Consider the following 16,794-nt stretch of genomic DNA (forward strand, 5'->3'; position numbering starts at 1 on the left):
ATGATCGCCATGGGTAGTGACCAACACTTTTGCCTGCGGTGGAACAACTTTCACAGCAACATTGCCACATCGTTTGAGCATCTACGAGACCATGAGGACTTTGTGGACGTGACGCTGGCATGTGAGGGACGCAGTCTGAAGGCTCACAAAGTGGTGCTTTCGGCCTGTTCCCCTTACTTCAGAAATTTGCTCAAGGTAAGAATATGAAATTAGTGTTAGCAAAGCTTGTAAACAGTACTATAATATGTTAAGTTGACCCTAATTGTGCTGTAGGTTATTGAAATTATAGTGCCACATGACACACTGAAATGCAGTAAAACCTCTGGTAACGTGTTGTGTCATACATTCCTGAGGAGCCTGGTTTCTTGGCAGTCTCATTTATGTACATCTCTCTATCTCCCTTTATACTTTATATATAGTTATATGCTGTATGTACATTATTTTATATAGCTTTTATTTGTATGTTTCAGCAAAATCCATGCCAGCATCCCATTATAATATTGCGAGATGTGGCATATGTGGACATGTCTGCGCTTCTCAGTTTCGTATACCAGGGGGAGGTGTATGTGTCTCAGGATAGACTCACCACATTCTTACGCACGGCTGAGATGCTGCATATTAAGGGATTGACTGAACAGAATCAGCAGCAGCCTCACATAGCAACACATCAACTGCAAAGAGATCAGGTGAGATACATCATATCATTTATAAAGGTTCCAACATGCTTGCATGTGTCAGCCTTGGCCACCTAATGGTGGCTGTCCATGCTGCTCGATCTTTGGCAGCCTCCCTTTTCAGTCCCTTATTCTAAGATCACACTGTATAACCTTATCCCAGGTCACTTAGTCTGTCTCTTGCAGCCGTGTTCTCAACGTTCACGCTTCTCACCCTCCGCATCCATTTGTCATCCTCCATCATCTCAGCTTGCTTAAACCATCTCAATCTACTCCTCATAACAGCATCAATATATTCAAGACCCATCCTTCCTCTCAACTCTTCAGTTGTGTTCCCCCCCCCCCAGGCCTTGCAGATCTGGATCCTATGGATAATAAAAGTTCTCAGTGAATTTCAGTAAAATTTTGTGGAAGAGTGGGCTGTGGGCCAAGGAACAATTGATTAAATTTGGGGGCTACTCCAGATACTATGTATTCCACACAATATCTCCATGGATCCGGATCATCTTTAATGGTATTGGGGGAGGTATGCGCTGTCCGAGTGCAGTCCAGTATTCTTATTGTATCAGGCTGAAGGGCTGTTGCCAGAATGAAGTGCAGTAATTGATTATGAGGAGCATTGGATTAAGTAAAGAAGAAAACTTGCAGGTTAGAAGTCTTCCCTTCATAGTAAGAAAGAATTATTATTTTGCATGATAGAGTCATCATTCATTCATTGCCAGATGCCATGTATCCCAAACAGGGTGGCCAAGGGCTTAGAGTTAATTGTTTTACAGGGAGGGGCACTAATCCTCCACCAACCCCACTTGACACATAGGTAATTTTTAATATTTCATTTGCAGAGTGGGTTGGTTAACAAGGTGGTGGGTAGCTTGGGGAGTATAGCTGTCCAAGGTCCATCCTCACCACGTTTGAGATCTCCATCCTCCCCAACCAGCCATGCTCTCCAGCAGCCGTCCCATATTTCACCACCACCCAAAAAGCGCCGACCAGTCACCAGTCCAACCCTCAGCTTGCCAGTTTCCACCGCAACACCTTCCACTCCACCTCATTCAGAAGTGCCCACGCCCCGAATAGAACTGAGTCCTCATCTTGAGGGCTCCACATTAGCTGCTGCCCTCACGAAGCCTCTCAACCCACCTGCATCAAGAGGGGATGCTGCCCCTCGTGTTGCCCAGCCAGCCCCTCCCACACAGTTGCCCCCTCCACCCTTGTTAGCAGCACCCCACCCTACCCAAGATGTGCCAAAGGTCAAACAGGAAGATGAAGGAGAGGGGGCAGTAGGAGAAGAGGACAGCCACATGCCAGAAGCTGTTAACTTGGTAACTGAAGGCTCTATCCTGAGGCAACGTATCCAGGGATATCAAGGGAGTTGTGAGGCAGCACCAACTCTTCCCCCACCCCCAACTAGCAGCTCTAGCACTCGTTCGTCCCAGGCTTTGCTGCATTCACATATAGTCAAAGACGACTCTGTTAGTGATGACACGACCACTGGGGAAGTAGGGGGAGAGATGGCAGAAGGAGTTGGAGAGAAGGAGGCTCTAGCCAGTCCACCACCCATGGTGATCAGACCACCACTCATGGGTCTTTTACCCAGGGATGCTGCAGGTAGGCTTTCAGAAATTTATTTGTTGTTTAATGCCTTCAGTATGATGGTGTACTTTCAGTTACCATGTATTCTTGCTGTCAGACAATTTTATTCAGCTTAAGGGAGATGTCTTATGATGAAGAGGTTATTGGAGGTTGTATGCAGCACCTCCAGCTTGTTGATGTCTTGTCTAAAGTAAATAAAGGTACTGTATTGAGCAGGAGCAAGAGTAAGCTAAATGAAAAATAACATCAAAATTGAGGCGGTTATGGTATGTAATTTGGAGTACAGGTATTCCTCAATTAACAATAGAGATGCATTGATAAAAAATACTGTATATTAAGTGATTTAATGTTAAGCTTGTTAATTATAATGTTGGTTCAGGGGAGATATGTTACCAGACATCCATTAAAAGGATATTTGTATTTAATCTAAGTTCAAAACTGACCTAACTAATGTTTATGGCCATCTTAAACATCTAAGCCACTATAGATAGACTATCAAGCAGAGAACACAGATATAATAAAAACACTCTTCTGTGGAGTATTTTGAACACAAGCTAAATAATTTCAGCTAAGCTCCCAGTTTGTGATCAGGTGCTCAAAGGACTTGGTATTTTATATTGCACATTCACACATATATCAAGAGTTAGGTGGGGGTGCTCACCATCCACTGTCTTGATGTAGTGCTGCTTTCGGGTGACTGCCCTTTTCTCTCTTCCTTATAATTTAGGTATAAGATCACCACCCAGCACAGTAAATGGCTTCCTGGTGTACAGGAAACCACTTAGCTTGTCACTAAGTGTAGAGTCACCCTTTCCTTCATTCTTTCCTTGTCCTTCTGCTTACGGGAATCTTTACACTCCCTCTTCTGTCTTTCTTTCCTTCATTCTTTCCTCTTCCTTCTGCCTGTGGGTGACTCTACACTGAGTGACAAGCCAAATGGTTTCCTGTACACCAGGAAAACATTTACTACACTGGGTGGTAACCATATAACCAAAGTTTGGCGCTTGGTGGTTTAGTGGGTAATTATTGCGCTCCAATTGGATTGAGCCGGTGAAGGTTTATATCCAAGGGGTGGTTGGGGTTGATTGCTCATGTAATGCCACTCAGGGATGAGTGAGGCTGGTCACTTTCATCTTAAATGTCAGGACCAACTGCCTAGCCCCGGGCTCCTACGCTCCTCATGGGGCAATGTAGGAGTGGATGATGAATGAATGAATGATAAAATGAAATTCATTCATAGCATTGCTTTCTGTAGTATTACACTTATTCATTACACATGCACAATTTTCTGCTAGTATTGTTTATTTAACCTCGAAAATGTTAGAGAGAGAGGGAGAGAGTTGGGATGGACATCAGGGTGAGTTATAGGAATGAGTGAGAGTGGCAGATTGATGGACATCTCACCAAAATGACACTGTACAAACTTCAGAGCCTGCTCTCAAGGCGCAGTAGTCCTCCTACATACTATACACTTTACTACATGTCACCACTTCGGCGCTGACACCCACCGTCCATATTGAATACATGCTAGGGCTGTCTCATACAGGACTGATGTATTGGTATTAGCGGGGGTATAAAGTCAAATGGCCACCCCTTACGGGATTACTGGAAAATATCTGGCAATAGATAGATAGATAGATTTTTACGATGTCGGCGGGTCTTCTGGTAGGTCAGTAAAGTCTGATTTCATGAAATTCAAATCCTTAAACTGTTCACCCCAGTGTGGATTTGAACCTGGGTCTGGTAGGACTGCAGACCACCTCTCTACTGATTGAGCCACCTGGTTGTACAGTATAATGTATAACCCACACTGTGTGTGCAGGATGAAAATCCCTTTTGCTCTGTCTGTCTGTCTGTCTGTCTCTCTCTCTCTCTCTCTTTCTCAGAACATTCAGTATTGCATTTAAGTTCACAGTAATTTATAGAACAGTTGCCTATTACAGTTCATTGCTACCTATTAGAAGCTGATTTGTTATTGTAGAGAATAAGCTGTTTGCAGAAAGTTTTAATGTTTTAGAACACATCCCATGTTAATGATGAAAACTGCCTGCACTGTACTAACGTCGTTTTAGGAAAGCTGTTTACAAGTTTCTCTTATCGTGCAGGGTTATATGCGGGTCCAGGAACTTCAGGGTCTTTAGGACAGCAACACGAATCTTCTCAAGGTAAGTACTGTATTTAAATTGTTTGAATCTGGAATGCAACCATAATCCTTGTGAGAGTATGAGTAGGGCACCTGTTTAATAATCAGTTGGTGATCATGCTGTCTGATACTACAGTTGGTTTTGGCAGATGGCTGTCAGTCTTGACAATTCAAGATGTTTAAGAAACATGTACTACTACAGTGTTTTCTTAAAGTGATATAGCAGTTATACTTTTTACATACGTAGCCCTACTCAGCACCTAGTACTGTCATAAGTCCATATTTTAGCATCACATGAAGTGACTATCAACTGCATAGCATGAGAAAGTACAGCATCCTAGACACCCTATGAATATCATCGGGTTATTTAGTTGGGGCACCATCATTATCCTGAGATACTAGTGGTGCAGTGGGCCACTCCTTACTTCCTTTGGGACAAGGTACTGTACCATGTTGATAGGTGTGAAGGTAGGGTTCTGTCAGGTTGTGAGTGATAACTACGTCATCATCTGTGCAGGGGTGTACTTGTGTGTAAAAAGAATTTCCTTGTTGATATGCACAACACTGTTATTAACCTGCGTCAGTACAAGATTTGTTTTCTGATGTGTGTCTGTGCTACTGCAAGGTGATTTTATTCATTTTAGGCAGGAGAGATGACTTGAGTGGATTAGAAGTATTTGTTACGAACCGGTCTGTGCCCAAATGTCCTTCGTTTTCAATTTAATGCAGTCACCAGATGATTTTATTTGGTGTGAAAGAAACCTATGTAAAGGGGCCAGATAAGTTTCTCTCTCTCTCTCTCTCTCTCTCTCTCTCTCTCTCTCTTTCTCTCTCCCTCCCTCCCCTTCCCCCATGTAGGACTCATTCTGGTGGTACATTGTTGTGTGAACAGTCTTGAGCCCTACCAGTCAGAGAAGTCTCTCCTAAGTTAAAATACTCCATCAACCTGTGGTAACTGGGGAATCCTTCCAGTCAGAGAGGTCTCTTATAAGCTGAATATAATATTCTAGTGGTAGCCAGAGTAATAATAGAGATGACTTCTAACTTAAGGGGATTAACACAACTGTAGTGTCGCAGTAGTTAGCTATATTTTAACTATTTCAGTCTGATTGTGTTGTATCTAGTTTATTCTTTCTGTTACTAGGTGATGTTTTTGCAACTTAATATACCCTGGTAGTGAATTAATAAAGATTATATCCAACTCTTCCAGTTCAAAAAGTCTTCAGAGCTGAGTAAAAATGTCTGGTGATGAGAAAAATACAGTAGAATCTACTTCTGTACATTTGAGTGGGGGAGCTGAAGTCAGTGCCTGTGATATAATTGCATTGGTATCAGAGATGATGGATATATTGTATTGTGTGTGGAGCTAATACAAGCCAGCATGGCTAGTACCAGTTATTTGTTCTATAATGAGGGAGAGGGGTGAGACTTGCACATCCTTTTTTTTTTTTTTTTTTTTTTTTTTTTTATAGACATGCACCTAGTGGTCATAGGCAATAAATTAAGTGAATATACCTGGTAGTGTTCATTCTTCACTTCAGCTTATTATTCTGGCAGATACTACATGAAACGCATTCACAGTTCGTGTGAAATTAGGTGAAGTGCATATTATGAAAGACCTTTGTAGCCAGTTTGTTAGGAGACATCTGGCATGTTGTGGTAAATGGAAGGGGGAAGTTACAGTACATTTGAAACAATAGTGGCAGCTATGAGAAATTGAAGTTAGGAATGGCTTCACTGGTGAATGCTTTATATGTGTGTGTGTGTGTATTTTCCAGCATTTTCGGGACTTGGCCGATGCTGAATAACCGTACAGTATTTGCCAAATAATCGAAAAACCTACTCACTCAGTACCTTACATGTATTGATGATCACTGTCATCACTACTTATGTTATTACTAATGTGTTTGGGGAGAGTACTGGCAAACCCCAATTTACGATACCCCTAGATGCGATACCCCGGAATATTGATGGGGGAAGAAATACCACGCTACCCCGCCTGTCATAGGCCTATCCCGAGTTTTGCAATGTTTGTATATTTTTTTTTCCGATATTGATATTTTGGACGTAAATTTTGTGTTTTGGTTGATTTATAAACTTTTTTGTAAGACTTAGATAAATGTGTTTTAGTCATAGTTGGAGTGAACACTGTCATTTGGGGTACCGATTTTTGCCCATCAGACAGGGTACAAGACAGTGTGGACAACTTGGCGACTCAACAAAGAATATTTTGTGTTTGACCATTGAACATTTAACCTATCATGGAATACATAATAATAATAATTTTAAATAAATATTAATAATTTTGAAAGCCATAGAGAGTAAATATTTCATGCATTGGTGAAAATTGTGACATTGGTAAATCATGTGTTTACATTCAGGCTGTTCAAATAGAAATGCTTTGAAAATACATAGAAATTTCTAAATGGATGGTGAAAAATAATAGGGAAGAAAATAAACCAGCTCAGCAACCAGAACAGTAAGAAAAACGATATAAAGAAGGGCTGTTGAAAAGGCTATCCTGATCACATCATCAATCGATATGTCCATGTGTTTACATTCGCATTGTTCAAGAGAAAATACTTTGAAAATACAAAGGAATTTCTAAATAAATGTTGGAAAATAAGAGAGACGAAAGTAAAGGAGTTCAGCAACAAGAACAGTAACAAAAACGACATAAAGAGGGGCTGTTGAAAAGGATATCCCGATCGCATCATCAATCGCATTCCCTGTGAAGAGAATTCCCCGTCAAAACATCATCGATTCTCTGTCACAACAATTCGCACCTTGGACAATTTTGCGCCATTCATACTTATTATTATGCATAACAGATCTTTATTTAATTGTCGCAGGATCATCTGATGGTGGGATTGTATACAGTGCTGCCGCTTCTTTACCGAGTTTAAGTGTGAGTCAGAGATTGCAAGACAGGCGAGATGGGCATTGGTTTTAGGCTTAGGTTAGCTTCTTTTACAACAGTAAGGCCATTTAGATTGGCTTGAAACTTTTCTTTGGATCATTTGGGTGAAATTAGGACTTGGTTGGGGGGGGGAACCAAAGCTCAAAAATGCATCTGTATACTGTTCTTTACATGTTAACTCTATGCCGAGATACGATACCCCCTAGCAATGGGTTTTACTTAACCAATTGCATCATTAAACTGGGGTATTACTGTACTGTATACTGTATAATACTGTAAGCAGTACAACACTATACTGTACCTGAATCTGAAAAATACAGAAATTAGTGACCATATACAAGTGTAATGACACAGTAGGCCTACAAGTCACAGATAACACTCCCTGGACTGCCAAGAGGATTTGGAATATCTGCTGAACAATGAAAGACTTTCGTAAATGGGATTGTTTTTCAAAACTGCTGAAATACAGTAATCCCTCTAATATCCGAACGCCCAATATCCGAACATCCCCACTAACCGGACATAATCCTCCTGGGATCCAATATTCCCAAAATGGGCCAAAAACTGCAAAAAATTCGAAAAAAATCTGACTTTTTTCCTCCCATAATTTGAAATTCCCGCCTGGCGCCAAACAGCTGTTACACCATGGTCCCTTCACCCCTTCCTTCCTCCCCCTCCCCCCTCCCCTGTCAGGTTGCCATTTGGTATTTTTCATTACCAAGTGTGAGCCAATTTGGTAATGAAAAATTCGTTTGGTAATGCATTAGAATAATGCATTACCAAATGGATTTTTCACATGTATGAGGATACACAGGATGGAGATGGTGGATTGTTTGCTCTCTCTGATTAATCTGCTACCCTACATAGTGTGAAAATAATCAACATGTTGTTAGTTATAAGGAGAGTGATTACATGTATTTCCACTTGTATATATAATTAGTGAAGAATATATGCTAGCTTTACGAATTTGGTAATGAAAAGTTATATTTGACAATGAAAGTTGAGGAGATTGGTAATGTGGCTGTTGCGATCTGGCAACTCTGTTACCCCACCAACATCAACAGTCACAGCTTAACTCCGATGGAGAGCAGATACTCATAACAGTGCAAGCCACAGGTGCTTGTTTTTTGTGAATAAACAGTGAATAAACTGCAATACCTTGCCACTAGAACACACAGGAATTTACAGTGTTGTGCAGTGTTAAGAAATTACAATTTAGAGTGCAGAGGATTAACTGTGGACTGCAAACTGGCGGTTCAAACCAGTCCAAGACCAAGGGACTTGTAAGTACCCAGAATGTTTAATATTGTATAAACTCACCTCTAAAACCTCATTTTATGGTTCTTTTGCTTTTATTTCAGTCTTTTATGTACCTTATTGGTGTGATTTGGGTCTTAAATAGGTGCTATGCATGTCCAGAGGGAGTTGTATAGGTGTTTTTCAGAGTTAGGGTCCGTAAGTACTAGTCCATAAGCTGGGGCCCAATATCCGGACAGGACCACTATCCGGACCTGCCTATGGCTCTATTGATCCGGATATTGGAGGGGTTACTGTACTGGATTTACCGAATAGTCAGATGCCGAGTAATTGCTGTACATACTATGCACAGTAACCCCTCCAGTATCCGATGTAATAGAGCCCAAGTAATGTCCATGACTTGGGCAAAATGCCCCTGGACATGTACCTATAGACCCCAACCAAACCTAACATTGAAGCCACCTAAATAACTCCCTACCGGACTTGCACAGCACCTATTTAAGACCCTGTTCACACAAATAAGGGACAGAAACCATGAAATAAATGAAAAGGAACAGTAGGGCCTGCAGCAAGTAGGGCACCACCACAAAAGCAAGCCCATGGGCAGCCATGGCGACGAGCATGCAGTCACGACGGTAGGTAGGCGGGAAGTGGGGAGGATGCAGGGACGCTTTAGGGATGTCACCGGACCTGCACGTCAAAACACAGCTGTTCGTCACCGTGCGGCAAATTTAAAGAGTAGGGATGAACACATATCAGCCTTTTTATTTTATTCTTTTTGTGTGTGTGTGTGTGTGTGTGTGTGTGTGTGTGTGTGTGTCCCAGGTCGTTTCGGACGTTCGTCCAGATGGCCTTTTGTCCGAATATCGTAGGGAACATACAAGACTTGGACTAATGAACCCAAGCCCAAAATGTGCGGGACCTGGGGTGACTGGGTCTTTGTCATCTGGGTGTTAAAGAGTTTACTGTATATACATATATATACAGTAACCCCTCCAATATCCGGATCAATAGAGCCATAGGCAGGTCCGGATAGTGGTCCTGTCCGGATATTGGGCCCCAGCTTATGGACTTGTACTTATGGACCCTAACTCTGAAAAACACCTATACAACTCCCTCCGGACATGCATTGCACCTATTTAAGACCCAAATCACACCAATAAGGGACATAAAAGACTGAAATAAATGCAAAAGAACCATAAAATGAGGTTTTAGAGGTGGGTTTATACAATATTAAACATTCTGGGTACTTACAAGTCCCTTGCTCTTGGACTGGTTTGAACCGCCAGTTTGCAGTCCACAGTTAATCCTCTGCACTCTAAATTCTAATTTCTTAACACTGCACAACACTGTAAATTCCCGTGTGTTCTAGTGGCAAGGTATTGCAGTTTATTCACTGTTTTATTCACAAAAAACAAGCACCTGTGGCTTGCACTGTTATGAGTATCTGCTCTCCATCGGAGTTAAGCTGTGACTGTTGATGTTGGTGGGGTAACAGAGTTGCCAGATCGCAACAGCCACATTACCAATCTCCTCAACTTTCATTGTCAAATATAACTTTTCATTACCAAATTCGTAAAGCTAGCATATATTCTTCACTAATTATATATACAAGTGGAAATACATGTAATCACTCTCCTTATAACTAACACCATGTTGATTATTTTCACACTATGTAGGGTAGCAGATTAATCAGAGAGAGCAAACAATCCACCATCTCCATCCTGTGTATCCTCATACATGTGAAAAATCCATTTGGTAATGCATTATTCTAATTCATTACCAAACGAATTTTTCATTACCAAATTGGCCCACAAATGGTAATGAAAAATACCAAATGGCAACCTGACAGGAGGGGGAGGGGGAGGAAGGAAGGGGTGAAGGGACCATGGTGTAACAGCTGTTTGGCGCCAGGCGGGAATTTCAAATTATGGGAGGGAAAAAAGTCAGATTTTTTTTTAATTTTTTGCGGTTTTTGGCCCATTTTGGGAATATTGGATCCCAGGAGGATTATGTCCGGTTAGTGGGGATGTTCGGATATTGGGCGTTCGGATATTAGAGGGATTACTATATATATATATATATATATATATATTTATATATACTGTATGTATATACAGTATATATACTGGGTATGTATATACAGTATATATATATATACTGTATATACATACACACTCTCGACCTCGATTTCCCGTACCCCTATTTCCCAGTTTTCGGATTTCCTGAACACAGGCAGAGGCCGGACAATATTATCAAATGCCAGACAAATGCCCATACAAGTCCGGGATTCTCATAAAAGTCCGGTCATTATTCTCTCATAGAAAACTGTAAGCAGTCTGCTGCACAACACGGTATAATTTTAGCAAGGTTTTGACTCGATAAAGGCCATTTGTAACGCACACAAGAAGATATTTTCATACATGAAATGCATCTTGGCCACCAACCTGCTTCACCCCACCAGTTCCTTCTAATTCGTGGCAATATCTCATTTCCCTCTTACCTTTCTCAGATGCCACTATAAATACAGTAGTTTATTGCATAACACTGTAAAATTTAAGGAAGGCTTGGACATAATAAAATTCATAAGTACTGTAATTTAAAAAAAATATTTACTTATGGACAAAGTCCATGGGATCCATTCCTGCTCACTTGGCTCACCCGACTCGGTGTGACTACCGCATTGGCACTTTAGCACTTTTCACTGGAAAATATTTTAATTTTCTTGGCCATAGTGTGTCATACATACCTAATTATCTGAAATCTGCTAAAAAATTGTACTAAATATAACTTAATTAAAAAATTAGGTTTCAGAGCTAAAATGCGCCAATGTTAGCAGATATTTCCCCTTCAGATCGTCAGCACACCTTGACAGCCTTCTATTTTGCATAAATATTTTGAGTACAAAAAAATGTATCTGCATAAGGCAAGTTGTCAGGCTAGAGGCATAACACTTCTGCTGACTTTAAGAAATTTTCACTCTGAATCCTGGTTTTCTGTTAATAGTTATATTAAGCACAGATTTTTGACTGAATTTCAAATAATTAGGTGTGCAAACCTATATGGTGATAAAGATTAAAATATTTGCCAATTAAAATTGCCAATTCGGCCCAAGGTCGAGATCACATTCAATGATGGCGTGTTTGTATCTTGGTCAACTGATGAGTGGTTGGCCAATGTTAGCAGATATTTCCCCATACGCCTTGACAGACTTCTGTTCTGCATAAATATTTATTTTGAGTACAAAAAGGAAGGAACGTTGTGGGGTAGATGTGGATGTGGTTGAGAAGATTAGGAGAAATACACTGAGGTGGTTTGGACATGTGGAGAGAATGGAGAATGAAAGACTGACTAAGGGGGTGTATGTAGGTCAGGTGGAGGGAGGGAGAGGGAGGGGTAGACCGAGGATGAGGTGGAGGGATGGAGTTGAGAGGTATATGAGGGAGGGGGGGGTGAGTTGGGGGAAGGGTAGTCAAGTGGTGGGTGACAGAGTGACTTGGAGGCGTTTTGTCTGCGGCCACCCTTTGCGGGATTAGGGAGTCGGGTTATAGATAGATAGTACAAAAAAATGTATCTGCATCAGGGCCGTAACCAGGACTTGAAAACAGACAAGGCGAACACAGCCCTACTTTTATCGATGTGTTCTCCTAAGTTAGGGTTCAGTTCCACATTCTATTTCATGCTTCCTAAGACGATTCCGACCAACTGAACGTGTGGTTATCAGTCCTTTCTCGCGCCTCACCTAGTTCTTCCCCACACTCATAATGGGTTTTGCAGTTTTAAGGGACAACATGGAGCAAAAATATTTGCTAATTAGAAAAAAAAAATTACTCTTTCATTGACGTGTTCTAAGTTAGCGTTCAGTTCCACATTCTTTGTTCAATTTCATGCTTCCCAACGCATTTCCAACTGACTGAGCGTACGGTTATCAATCCTTTTTCGTGCCTCACCTAGTTCTACTCTGCCCTCATAATGAGTTTCGCAGCTTTAGGGGACAAAATTGAACAAAAATGTTTGCTAATTAGAAAAAAAAATATATTCATTCCTGTGTTCTCATAAGTGTTCAGTCCCACATTTTTTATTCAATTCACACCCCACCACCCCCAATCCTCTACCCCTACCTTCTCCCACCTCCCCACCCTCCACACCACCTATATCCCCACACCCCCAAACCCCCCACTCTCCCAAACCACCCCACCCCTCCAACCCCCCACCACCACCCCCACCCATCACCCCCCTTACCCCCTATCCTACCCCCCCACATCCACACCCCACCACCCCCAAGCACCCAGCCCCTCTCCCTGCACCACCCCACAACCCCCCATCCCCCACACACACACCACCACCACCCACCACAAACCTCCCACCATATTGCACCCGGCGATTATGCCTGTCCTGAGTGTACGTCAGAACATTTTAATGCTTGTCTTTTAGGGGTTAATGTCATTGCCTCATGTTTATCTCTAGTTTGGGTCATAGAGCATAGTTAGTTGGCAAGTTAGGGGCAGACCAGGAGGGTTGGTTAACATTTAATTTTATTTCAGTTCTCGAGGTGTGTAGACTCGGGGCCATAGATTAACACTTTACCCATGCATATGGAGGGGGTCACTGTTTATTATTTCAAGAGGTCTCTGTTAATGGATGTTTAATAGGATTGATCATGAGTAATCTGTAAGATACAGCACTGCAGTTAGGGGCTGAAGGATGGATGTGTTTGTGGTAGAAGGTTGAGTAAGGTAGGAAAGTGCGGAGTCAGTGGTAAGGGGTAGGAGTTTGATTATAAAAGTGAGAGAGATCCATGCATCACGCCATGATGGTAGCAACTTTTACTTAAGAAAATGTGACCTAGACAATGTTGTGAAGACAGGAGTTTGAGTTGGGAGGAATAGAGATGAGTTACCAGAGCAGTACATGTGGAAGTACTTGGAGAGTTAGATAATAGAAGTTGGTTTGTTTATACCCAACAGAGCTTGGCTGCTCTGACAGCTTAAATGCTAAGTCATGGTTGCATGAAATTTCGTGAACCTTAGGTAGGAATGAGTCTTTTTGGTTTTTAGTCAAGTTGACCAGTATGACTAAACTATGCAATCAGTTGAACTGAAAGGGATTAGGGATCATTGTCAAGGTAAAAAAAAAAAAATGCAATATAAAAATGTAGACTAAGCAGAGAAGAGGTAGAAGTAATTAATTGTGCTTAGCAGGAATATTATTTAAGTGAACAGACTTAAGGAACACTTTGAAGGAGAAAGATTAACACAGAGGAAAATTAAGATAGAAAAACTTAGAATGGGATTGGAAGATGGAGTGTAGTTTGCATTTTTTTTATTTTTTTTTTATAAATCACTTGTTGAAAGCATAATAGCTTCATTACAATGGTTTCCTTTTTATTTTATTCCTGCTACCTTAAGACAAATCTATTTGGTTTTGGAGAGACTTTCACCTGGATTGGTGAGATGTACCCTTAATCATTCTCTTCACTATTGTCTTTCCCAGGTTGAATAATTTCACCTTGAGGTAACGAGAATAAATCAATAAAGCACATTGCCAAACTGAAGGGGTTAAATTGATTGAATACTTGGCCATTTTTATTGAGTACTCAACAATTTTTTTTTTTTTAATTTTTTTTTTTTTTTTTGAGGGAGGGGAATACAGTGGTCATGTATTTTTGTATTATTATTATTTACTTTTTTTTTTTATTTCAAATATTTATTTGATTATTTCTGACAGAAATGAGGATGGTGAGGATGATTTACTGGCTCTGCTTCAAGTAGTTTATTGTATTTTGAGCATTTTATTGTCTCATATTATTCTTTGACTTTTGAGTCTGGAGTCAGTGACTAGGTTGTCATGATTCCAGTGATAAACAGCCTTTGATAGTGGATTAAGGAATTCTAACCAGATGTAGCCCATAAGTGTTTAATGAATCTGAGGGATGTTTGAGATTTATTGATCACATAATGCCACTTGTTGATGAGTCACTTATAAATATGGAGGGATGTTGAGGTTTATTGCTTACGTAATGCCATTCACTGGTCAGTGACTGATCATACTCACCATAAATGTGAGGACTGAGTAGCTTAGCCTCAGACCTTGATGCTTCTGATAGGCCAGTAAAGGATAAAATAATAAAGTAGAACAATAATTATGAGGGTCAGAAAGTAGTGAGTGGTAGGATGAAATAGCGAAGAAAGGTAATACAGAGGCATGAAGGGGTGTTTGCTGCAGCCACTGGTCAGAGCTGCTTTGATTGCCCAGTTAATTGCTTCAGTGTAATGACAATTTGTATTGTATTCTTGCTACTCTTAGACAGTTTTACGCAGATTAAGAGAGGTTTTTGAACCAGAGGAATTAGATATTGCCTTCATTAACCATTTACATTAAAAGTTTTGCTGTGAACTAAATGAAATTATCTGAGAGATGGGAAAAGCATAAAGGAAGAGTATGTTATTAATTTGATGAGGTTAAACACAGTAACCTTTTGTGTGACTTTACAGAACAAATAGCTACTAGAGGTATAGTTATCTGTGCAGTTGACAAAGGTGTCTGCCCTAGACAACACTTACTAACCTAAGCAGGAACTCCCTGAGAGCTGATTTCAACTGGCATAATATCCCATTCTGTACAAAAACTTCATTTTTCTGTTGCACCAAAGAGATTTTAAGTATATGATTTAGAACTTATGAAAGACCTTTAGTCCTGGAGTTAAAACAGTGTTTCAGTACATTCCTTTATTGTGATGATTATTTTAAAATTCTTTTGTAGCTCTCCCAAGATAATTTTCATCTGCATTGGGAAGCCTGTCACGCTGTAGGAGTTAGAATATATTTTCCATTAATTCTTTCAGTTTAATGACATGTTCAAAAGATATTATTTAGTTTAAGAGAGGCTCCATACCTTGAAGGGATTAGAAAACCATCCCCATTAATTCTTTTAGTGTGATGATGGCCTAAATATTTTTCTTGCCTCTACCTGACAGCCACACTCATTGCTTTAGAAACCCCTTGGATTGAGGGGTTGGAAGCAGTCTTCAGTAACTCATTCAGTATCATGGTGACTTCCTGTCAGTATTTCATTGGGTTTCTTCTGGATGGTATTATTCAATGTAGGGGAGACTTCATATAGTAGGGACTATTTAAGGCTATATTTATCTCTTCAAGCTCTGGCAATTTCTCAGATAGTCATGCCCTGGTATGTGATGGGGTTACATCAAGTGAAAGTAGATCGTATGCTGAGAAATCTTATAATGAGGTCAGTTTAACATAGGAGTTCAGTGGGGATAGAGAAGGGGCCAAGGACCACATTACCTAAAATCTCAAAAAACATTTCTGCCACCCACCTGATAATGTCCTAGACCTATCTGAGTTGTCACCAAAGGTTCCCTCTGAGGCTGGGGGGACAGCTGAGGGGCCTGGACAATCACTCCAGGTCCATAGAAGGAGGTAAGGAGCGATAGGGAGAGTGAAGGGGTAAGGCTGAGGTAGAGCAGAGTGGCTCAATCGGTAGAGTGGTGACCTGCAGTCCTACTGGACCAAGTTTCAATTCCCCACTGGGGCAGGGAACAGTTTAAGGATTGGAATTTCATTAAAGCAGACTTTACTGATTACCAGAAGACCCGCCAACATGTCGTAAAAATACCCCCGCTAATGCCAATGCACCAGTCTTGTATGAGACAGCCCTAGCATATATTCAATTTGGACGATGGGTCTTAGTGCTGAAGTGGTGACATGTAGAGGTGTATGGTATGTAGGAGGACTACTGGGCGTTGCTAGCAGGCTGCGAAGCCTATGCCCAGAGTTGGGGGGGGGGGGAATTTGGAATGCAAGTAAGACTACCACAGCTGTTGGGTGTGTGACTAATTGGATGAGTGAAAGGTGGTTTTTGAAGGGGTGGCGTGAAGCTGGCTGTGTGTGCAGGAACTTCGGATTGGGGTTCTGTACATGAAAATGCTGGCCAGCCATTTTGGCTCAAATATTTGAATGTCAGCTTGTGTGGGTGGCAGTGCATACATATGGGATTGTCGGACGCAGCCACCACAGTTATCGTATCAGCAAATTCCGCAGTTGTTAAGCTGGAACTGGTTACAGTGTGTACATATATATTGTAATTGTTCTCCTGATGGATCACATACTCAGCCGTTGCATGCTGGGAAGTGACAGCACATAATCATCTGGAGATTACAAAAATAAAATTTGAAAATACTATATACA

General features: G+C 41.0%; 1 protein-coding gene across 1 annotated transcript in view; it reads left to right on the forward strand.

Moving 5' to 3' along the window:
* LOC145398403 (uncharacterized) overlaps positions 1-16,794 on the forward strand; it is a 42,149-nt gene continuing 25,355 nt past the window's right edge. The window contains exons 1-4 of the mRNA XM_080271278.1: positions 1-195; positions 471-686; positions 1,517-2,282; positions 4,373-4,432. Coding sequence (XP_080127404.1) covers positions 1-195; positions 471-686; positions 1,517-2,282; positions 4,373-4,432 — 1,237 coding nt within the window. The remainder of the gene's footprint in view (positions 196-470; positions 687-1,516; positions 2,283-4,372; positions 4,433-16,794) is intronic.

The sequence above is a fragment of the Coenobita brevimanus genome, chromosome 45 (assembly GCF_032717465.1).
Source record: "Coenobita brevimanus isolate Jiangsu-jjx chromosome 45, ASM3271746v2, whole genome shotgun sequence".
NCBI lineage: Eukaryota > Metazoa > Arthropoda > Malacostraca > Decapoda > Coenobitidae > Coenobita > Coenobita brevimanus.